Below are 9,746 nucleotides of genomic sequence, written 5' to 3'. Positions count from 1 at the left end.
GGAATCTGAATTTTAGTCCTGTAAGTTCTACCATATACAAAGACTGGTTTATTCGCGTATATTTCATACTACTGCGTTTAATTTGATTCGGGTTCTTTTTTCTCTTTCACAAAGAATTGCATTGCTGAATAACATTTCGTTCTTGCAACTTATATTTATCAAGCGCACTTTTTGTCAATCATAGTTCGTTTCCTACTACAATATACCATAAGATCATCAATGTGTAATGATTTTTCGTTTCTGACTTTGAGTTTCAAATCAAGTTACGTTTCTCACTCCGAAGCTTTTCAGTGTCAAATGATTTTTGGTTTCTAACCCAAGCATGAACAGCAGATTTATTTTTGTTAAAATCTATTTCGTTTCTTAATACAAAATACAAAGCAAGCAGACGCATTTTGGTCAAATCCTGTTCCGCATTTTACTTCAAGAGATGTAAAAGTATCTCACCTGCATTCTGACTGTTGCCTGTCTGTGTCTGTGCCTGTGTCCGCTGAAGGGCTGGCTGATCTGCTGTCTCCCTGCATCAACACTCCTTATAAACCATCGTCTTCATCGTCGTAAAGTTTAAATGGACCATAACGAGGGATCACACCGCGACCACCTTCTTTAATCAAACAATGGCAGCTCCGTCATTAAACCGAGGCCGTAGAGAGACGGGTGGTGGCAGATGGCCGCGTTACCTCACAATCCCCGGGGGTAGGGGATACATAGGGGACACAGCATACATATTCATATACATCGGCCTTTAATGACAGGTTAGTAATGAATATTAACTGTTTCATTTTGCCTTCGCATATCGTTACAGTTGATATGGTAGAGTGGATTGTATTATCTACTTCTCATGTCACTTAGGTTTCGGTACTCTTTGGAATTTATGTTATGAATATTATCATGATTATTTATTCTGATTTTTTTGTGGATAATTTTATTTTATGGGTATTTGACGAAATATTCATGACAATACAAAACCTACATGACATTGCCACATTTACTTGCAACGTTAGTTTTGATTTTTCCGAAATGGCATTTTTTTATATTGGGTTAAGGCACTTTCTTTAAAATAATTATGTAAATATTAAAGAAAAGCGACTTAATCCCACATTCATCAGATATAGATATACTCATGATATACTCGGATTGTGCTATAGCAAACACTACCTCCATATAGAAATTAATCCCAGGCATGACCTTTTTGTTATAAAAAAGAAAACGAATTAATATCCAGTCGTATGCAAATATCGTATGTTTAATATATGCCATTCTTCAAAAAACAGACTCAAAACACATCTCTTTCAACGCTATGTTTCATAAACCCTTGTATTTCCTTGTACATATGAACTGTTACTTGTCAGCACTGTACAAATACACGTATTTTTATTAGTTACTGTAGCTTCCTGACAAATAGTTACATCAAAAAGATGTGAGATAATTATAACTATCTGTATAACTCAAACTGCAATTATGTCTGTAAAATTAACCTGATTAACATCGGCACACGTCATGTAACTAGCATAACAGTGGTATGTAACATATACGCAGTTCCAAAAGAAACGCTAATCATATAAAACGGATTCAGTGTGAATCAAGAGATAGATATATATATGTGTGTGTGCGTGCGTGCGTGCGTGCGTGCGTGCGTGCGTGCGTGTGTGTGTGTGTGTGTGTTTGAAAACGTGCATGAAAAGAAGTCAATCAGTGAACACATAAATGATCTTTATTCACAACCAGATGTGTCTGGCGATAATGTCGATAAGACGATGTCATATTACGCCATTTGGTAACGTCACTTACACGCCATGGGAAATGACATTTCAGTATCAAGTATGGCCTCTATTAGCAACCACTTCGGTATCATCAGAACAAACTACCGATGAGAATGGTCGTATGAGCATCGAACATCCCATGTCGCCCCGTTTTACGTTTTATTCCATGAAATTTCAAACATTTGTTATATTCGCATTGCTTTTGGAATTCAATTTAAATCAGAAATACTTCAACTTACCTAAATTACCAATCAGGGTGACATTAGCCAGAAGACACACTCTCTTTACTTAAATTATTCATGTAAATAAAATTCAGTGAAGTAAATGATCTATATATGTAAGTATATTGATTGAAAAACTTATGCTTATCTTTACCTTCTGAATTCCGAAACATTATGCATATCAGAACCCTGTGTAGTCAAGGGAAAAGAAAACCATACAGTGTAATACTCACTGACAGTCAAACACCCACCCACATGTATACATATATACTGAAACTCGAAAGAAACGGCACATCGATTTAGGTTTCTGAAAGCACATACTTTGATTCACTCTAATTAACAATCAAACCGGAGGACTGAGTTCAAACTTGACAGTTATGGTTTACACATGTTCGGGAATCACATTTAGACTTCACACAAACAAAATCACTAAAAATGGTTCCATTAAGATACCTGAAGGTCAGTATCGTGTGTGGCATCCATGACATGTTAACAAGACGTTACAATCATAATAAAACGCCACCTTGTAAGAACAACATTTTGCATTTGGTTTAGAAAGGTGACGTTTCTTTTGCGATTCAGTATATATGTGTGCGCGTCTATTTGTGGGTGTGTGTGCGTGTGTGTATGCGTACGAAGGCCCAACAATATAGTTGATGGATAAATTTGTTATATTTTGTACAGTGAAACCTGGCTAATCCGGACGGTATCGATCTCGGTGAAATCTTCGGATTACCCCATCGCTGTATTAACAAATGGTGCAGGTATAGTACGTGTACAGAAGTATGGATTTCGGTTGTCACAGCTTCACAATACAGTCATTTAAGCCTTGAGACAATAAATCTGGGCCCTACTTAACATATTTTACCAAGCAGCTGAAGCGATAAGACATAATGGTGTCATCCCGATCGGTTGAATATTTAAATAAGAATAAAATAGCAGCTGACTTGTCGGCACTGTATATTCCAGCATGCCTGATGTGTCAGTGGTTCAAATATCTACACAAAGCATTCAAATAAAAATTATTAAACAGCGGCAGTATAACAAAATGTCTAGTGTTTGTCAGCAAAGTTTTATTCATGACACTACATGCTGTAGTTCAGCATGTAGTGTCATGAATAAAACTTTGCTGACAAAAACTAGACATTTTGTTATACTGCCGCTGTTGAATAATTTTTTGTCGAAATGCGTCTTCCTGCTGAAATTCTTGAAAGGCTTTTAGAAGTTGGAAGAGCATGAATACAATAACACGTTTAATGGATAACAACTTCTTTTTTCTTCTTAATTTTTTAAACACACACGTTAATTCAGTGACAGTCATTTTGTGTTTGGCCACTAACGGTTATGCCGACCTAAATCATGCAGTTTGGGTACTTGAGCGAAAACAAATAGTTTATTCGTTCGGGTTTGTTTTACTATTATCGATGGCAGTTCATGTACTTGAGCGAAAACAAATAGTTTATTCGTTCGGGTTTGTTTTACTATTATCGATGGCAGTTCATGTACTTGATGTACGAAAAATAAACATATACGGAGGCACATTACAATGCAAGTCTATATTTAGCAGCTACAGTTTGACAGATACTTGTTTACATGAGTTTAACGCCGACTGGTGAAGCGTCCTGTCACAGCGTGATAAACGTATACACTGAAACCTCTTTAATCTGGACTTCGTGAGCTTGGAAACCACCTTGTCCATAAGATTTGTATGAGAGCGCATGGCAGCACATAAGTGAACACATAAATGATCTTGATTCATAACCTGAGGTGACTTGTGTAAAAGTAAATAAGACGATAGATTGCGCCATTTGCTAACGTCACCTTAGAGCCATTGGAAATGACAGTCCAGTATCGATTATGGCCCCATTCGCAGCCACTTCGGTATCATCCGAACACACAACCGATGAGGAATGACCATCTGAGCATCGAACACACCACTTATCCCCGTTTTATGTTTCATTCCATGTAATTTCAAACACTTGTGATATTCGCGTTTCTTTTGGAATTCAGTATAAGTCAGGATTACTTAAATTTACCAATGAGTGTTTGTGGGTGCGTGTTTAAGGATGTTGTATATGGCTAAGTACTCCTTTAATACAGTATTAAAGAATATCTATTGTTTTGAGTGAGTGAGTGAGTGAGCAGTATTCCAGCAATATCATGGCGGGGGACACCAGAAATGGGCTTCACACACTGTACCCATGTGGGTCATCGAGCCCGGTTCTTCGGCGTGACGAGCGAACGCTTTAACTACTGGGCTACCCTACCGTCCCTCTTCTGTTTCGCGATACTTCACACAGACACTTTTACACAAACAAATTATTTGCCTTGATTACAAATATGAATAAAACATTAATTCAGCTTAATCAGCCTTACGTATGTGCATGTATCAGATTTGTCTTCAAAGCGAAAAACATTCAGCATGCAAAGCAGATGTATATCCTGAAGAAACAGTAGAGGAAACAAAAAGAAATGAAAATAATAATGACCAGTTTAACAACAGCTGAGACAAACCATTCAGAAATATGTAGGCAAATACAGCAATTATAACCGACTCCAGTAAAAATTGCTTTAATCTCTCGAAAACGGGCCTATGCAAGCAAAACTATATTACAATACAGAATACTTCAACGAAAACATACAAGACACCAGAATACACTTTGACTTCGATTTTAAGCACAGGTTATCTAATTAGTTAAAGGTACCACACACGGGAAAATTAGAAAAGAACTCAAACAATATTTTTGCAAACTTAAAATGTATCAACGTTGATGTTGTAGGTCATTGGTTATAACACTGCATGTGTGCACAGATAGTGAAACTCGTATTTCACTTATGTCTACTTGGTTGTTCTGGAGGAACTGATGTGTGTATAACACATTACATCAGACATCAGACATTATACTTTCTTAATTGAAGTTTGTCCGATTGTGATACAAAGTGTATTAAATCTGAATCGTGTTTCTTTCTACAAAATAACGCTTATCATATGGAACACACGGATAAATACAAACAGTGTTTCACTTTTAAAGAATCATACACATACGGGTAGAGGTAGAATTAAATGAGAAGTAGACGTAAATGTAGAAACAGAGGTTGAAATCGAAGTAGATGAAGTAAAAGTAGAAGTAGAACAGAAGAGGTAGTCGCAGAGGAAGAGGAGGAGAAGTGGTAGTAGGAGCATAAGCAGAGGTAGAAACAAAGGAAGGACGGGTAGAAGCAGAGGTGGAAATATAAGTTGGGATAGGGTAGAACAGAGGTAGAAAGATAGGTAGAGGTAGGAACAGAGGTAGAAAAAGAAGTAGCAGGGAGTTTAGTTTTACACCGCACTCAGCAATGTTCCAACTATATGGCAGCGGTCTGTAAATAATCGAGTCTGGACCAGACAATCCAGTGATTAACAGCATGAGCATCGATCTGCGCAACTGGGAACCGATGACATGTGTCAACCAAGCCAGCGAGCCTGACCACCCGATCCTGTTAGTCGCCTCTTACAACAAGCATGGGTTAATGAAGGTTCATTCTAACCCGGATCTTCACGGGTTGCATAACAGTAGAAGGACAGGTAGATGTAGAGGTAGAAATAAAAGTTGGGATAGGGTAGAACAGAGGTAGGAGAAGTAGAGGTAGAAGAAGAGACAGGGATAACAGTAGAAGGACAGGCCGGTGTAGAGGTAGAAAGAAAAGTTGGGATAAGGTAGAACAGAGGTAGGAGAAGTAGAGGTTGAAGAAGAGGCAGGGATAACAGAAGGACAGGTAGATAGTAAAGAAGTACCAGAGAAAAGGGTAGAGGTAAAGTAGCGGTAGAGATAGTGGTAGTGGAGGGAAGGGTAGTGTGGAGTTAGTGAAAATATAGTAGCAGGCATCAGGGCACCTTTTTCTAGGATATAGTAGTACATTTCTTTTGTCTTTGCGTTTTTGCCGATGTTTGCGTTTGTTTCGGTATAAATTATGCTTGTGTGTAAACATGTTTTAATCTATATATATATATTCATTCATTGTACTGACACGACGTTCAACTGACGAAGGAGCAAGAATCAGCTCTGAAACGCCGTGCCAAAAAACGTTATCCACAAAACGTGCCATGTACTCTTGTTTTATTTCATTTAATTTTTTATAGGGGTGTGTATTTTGGTGGTGGTGGTGGGGTGTCTATTTCTGTATTACTTAGTATATGGGTCATCTCCTATTTTATAATCCATAAACAAAGGCATGTTGATGTTGTTGCTGTTGTTGAATAATTATAACTTTACGACAATAGACTTGAGTGTCCAGCGAAGCGGATCGCACAGTTACCGTTATCAGCGTCTCGTGAAGTTTAATGGGAAATGGTTTGTGCTTTAAAAGACGGACACTGCCGGCGAGTCTCCACACTTGGATCTCATCTCCAGACAGAGAAACACCTGTGGGAGTCAAGATGAAGGTAAGATACAGTTGAAACGTCTTGCTTCCTATTTCAGTAGTTCGCTCAGTTTCAAAATGTGTATGCAAATTATCTCCCCCCCATACTATAAACACTGATGATGTGAATGATGGCGACATACCCATCAGCGGCTTTTGTACAGGTGATACCTGAATTGTAATTTTTAATTAAATGCTTGTAGATTCTGAGAGCCACTCAAACAGATATTCAAAGTTAAAGCAAGTGTGTATATTCTGTTTTCAGAGTTTCTCCATTGCCGTCATCGCCATCTGTGTGGCTGCTGCCACATGCGACTACCTCGACAACTATGGCGCCGCCGCCAACAACGGCCACCTGTCAGCCGGCGTCAACAACTACGGGAAAGGACAATACGCTAATCAAAACACTGACCAGAAATACAACACATACGACAACGCCGCCAACAACTACAACAAAGCTGCCAACAACTACGCCAGCCACGGCAGCAACTACTACAAAGCAGCTGATAAAGCCGGCGCCAAGGGAGACGCTGCCTCCAACTATTACGGAAACAAGGCCGCCGCCCACGCCAATAACGCTTACGGTGACGCCGGACACGCCAACAAAGCCGGCTACCACGACGCCGCCGCCAACCACTACGACAGGAAAGACAACGCCGCAAGAGCTGCTGCTTACAACAACCACGCCAACAACAACTACTACAACAAGGGGGACGTTTTCAACACCGATGTCAACTACGGCTTCGACAAGAAATACAACAAAAACTCCAACGAGGATGGTGACTACGAAATCCTTGACACAAGCAGTGCTCACAACCTCGGCGACTACCGTGATCACAGTGGAGCCGCCAACTACGCCAGCCGCGACCACGCCAACAAAAAATACGCCGCCGATGCCGCACACGCTCAGAAGGGCAATGGGTACGGACATGGCGCTGCAGCAAAGCAATACGGAAACGGTAAATACGGTGCCGCAACCAGCCACGCTGCCAACAACGGTGCTGCTAACCACGCCGCTGCTGCCAAGTTGAGCGAAGCTGCTGGAAGCAACAAATACTACGACAACGCTCACGACGCTTCCAAAGATCAGTACGACAACTTCGCCAAAAAGAACGCCGTCTACGACAGAAACAGCGTCGCTAACGCCGCTGCACAAGCTGCACACAACCTCGCTGGACACGGCAACCACGGCGTCTACGGAACACGCGGATTCTCTGGTGTCGTAGGCACTGGAGGTGTCGGAAAAGGCAACGGTTACGGGAACAACTACGGCAACGGTTACGGCAAAGGTCAACAATATGGTCAACAATACGGTCAGCAATATGGTCAACAATATGGTCAGAACGGACACGGTCTGTACGACAACGCCGCCCAGGGTCAACACGCCAACCATTATGATTCCGCTGCCAATGCTGCCAATGTCAGGAATGGTAAATATGGATCTCACCTGAATGATTACCAGAGAAACAATGCCGGCGCTGCCTACCACAGGAACGGCTACAACAACGCTCAAGGCAACGACTACTACAAATCCGGTGCTGCTGCTGACAAGAACAACGCCTACAGATCCAACACCGATGCTGCTGCATCTGACAGACACGGATACGACCACGCCGGTGCTGATGCTGCCAACCTTTACAATGCTCAAGCTGCTGCCGCCGACAGTGCCAACTCTGCCTACGCCAAGGACAACTACAGACGCAATTACAACGACGCTGCCAAGAAACATCATCTGGTCAAGAAGTTCCACCACCACAACAACGCCGGCGGTAACAACTACGAACGCCTCAACTACAACAAGAAGGACTACAAGGATAACTTTGCCCAGAACGCTAACGCTGCCCACTCTAATGCCAACAACTACGCTCAGAGGTATTACAACGACGCCGCCAACGCAGCAGCCCACAACAACGACAAATACGCCGCCAACAACGCTGATAACGCCTACAAATACAATGACGTCGCTCAGGCCGCCAACGGCAACGCTGCTAAGAAATCGAACTACTACAGCCAGGGCGCTGCTAAAGCTGCCGGAGACAGCAACAACGCCGCTGCTTCTAAATACAACGACTACAACAACGCTGCTGCTGCCCGCGCCAACGTCCTCAACAACTACGCCCACAACAACTATGGCTCCAATTCCAATGCCCATGCTAATGCACACGGCGCTGCTACCAACCACGCCGCCGCCACTCAACACGGAACCCCCTACAACAACGGCTTCGGAGTTGGACATGACGTTGGTGTCGGCCATGGAGTTGGTGTCGGAAAGGGATTCGGGGGGTTCGGAGTCGGAAATGGCGTCGTCGGCGTTGGATACGGCCGTGGCCTTGCTGGTGGTTTCGGAGGCTCCAAGAGCGGCTACCAGTATTACTAGACATAAGCCATAGGTGTATTGGGATCACTGGGGTTATGGATGGTGGATTTATGGGGGATGCTTTTTAAGAATTTTATATTGTTTGATACCTTTACTTACTTCTCCGGAAACATGTGTGCTGTCTATCTGTCCTGTTGTAAATATATTATCCATGAAACCTTACAGAAATATGTTTTGTAGAACTACAATCTCGAGGTGACCAAATCAAACTACGTTTCTTCTGCAGTTAAGATGTTTCGAATGTTTAGTCTCTGGTGTTACATCTTTCGTATATGTTGAGATACATTTACTATTTTCAAGGAGTGATGTAGATCTCCTAGTCATGTGTTGTCATGCCTATCTGAATAAATGATTCTTGAATATAATCATATTTTCTGTGTTACTTAGGTTACTGAACCGTATAAAGTGGCTTATATATGTACACATAACTGGGCAATAATAACCCGAGATTCCACACGTGTTATAACACAATTCCACGAGATTCCACATGTGTCATAACACAATTCCACGAGACTCCACACGTGTTATAACTCAATTCCACGATATTCCACACGTGCTATAACACAATTCCACGACATTCCACATTTGTTATAACACAATTCTACGAGATTCCGCACGAGTTATAACACAATTCCACGAGAGTCCACACGTGTTATAACCCATGATATACACAGACAATAGTTTCAAAGTCAATTCTCAGTCAGTGAAGTTGGGATTTCTCATAATTATACTCACAGTTGAATAGTTCTATTGGGGGCGTTCTTATCAGAGAGACTGTTCTCATACTGGCAAACAAGGACAAGTTGGACCGGCGCAGAGAACGCGTTTACGAGAAGTAGGCGGTGCACGGCAATGAGCGAACCCATGTGGTTTGTGGAAGGTAGAGCAGATGTCGGCTAGTGCACGTGACGATGAATTTGATTCCACGTGTAGCTGCACACGCCTTGCTCATAAGACTCTCTGGTCGGTGTAGCAAGTCGCACT

At 41.8% G+C, this 9,746-nt stretch overlaps 1 protein-coding gene across 1 annotated transcript; it reads left to right on the top strand.

The window, feature by feature from the left end:
* The first annotated feature begins 6,319 nt into the window (after positions 1-6,319).
* On the top strand, positions 6,320-8,762 carry LOC124270545 (probable serine/threonine-protein kinase clkA). The gene is made up of 2 exons (XM_046705565.1): positions 6,320-6,407; positions 6,651-8,762. Exons 1-2 carry the CDS (start codon positions 6,402-6,404, stop codon positions 8,760-8,762), a joined length of 2,118 nt encoding a protein of 705 aa, XP_046561521.1. The 5' UTR covers positions 6,320-6,401.
* Positions 8,763-9,746: the final 984 nt, after the last annotated feature.

The sequence above is a fragment of the Haliotis rubra genome, unplaced genomic scaffold (genome assembly GCF_003918875.1).
Source record: "Haliotis rubra isolate DU_JTF1 unplaced genomic scaffold, ASM391887v1 Scf1525, whole genome shotgun sequence".
NCBI classification, from domain to species: domain Eukaryota; kingdom Metazoa; phylum Mollusca; class Gastropoda; order Lepetellida; family Haliotidae; genus Haliotis; species Haliotis rubra.
The sequence above is the reverse complement of the archived record's forward strand: the minus strand, read 5'-3'. Positions and strand labels throughout refer to the sequence as shown.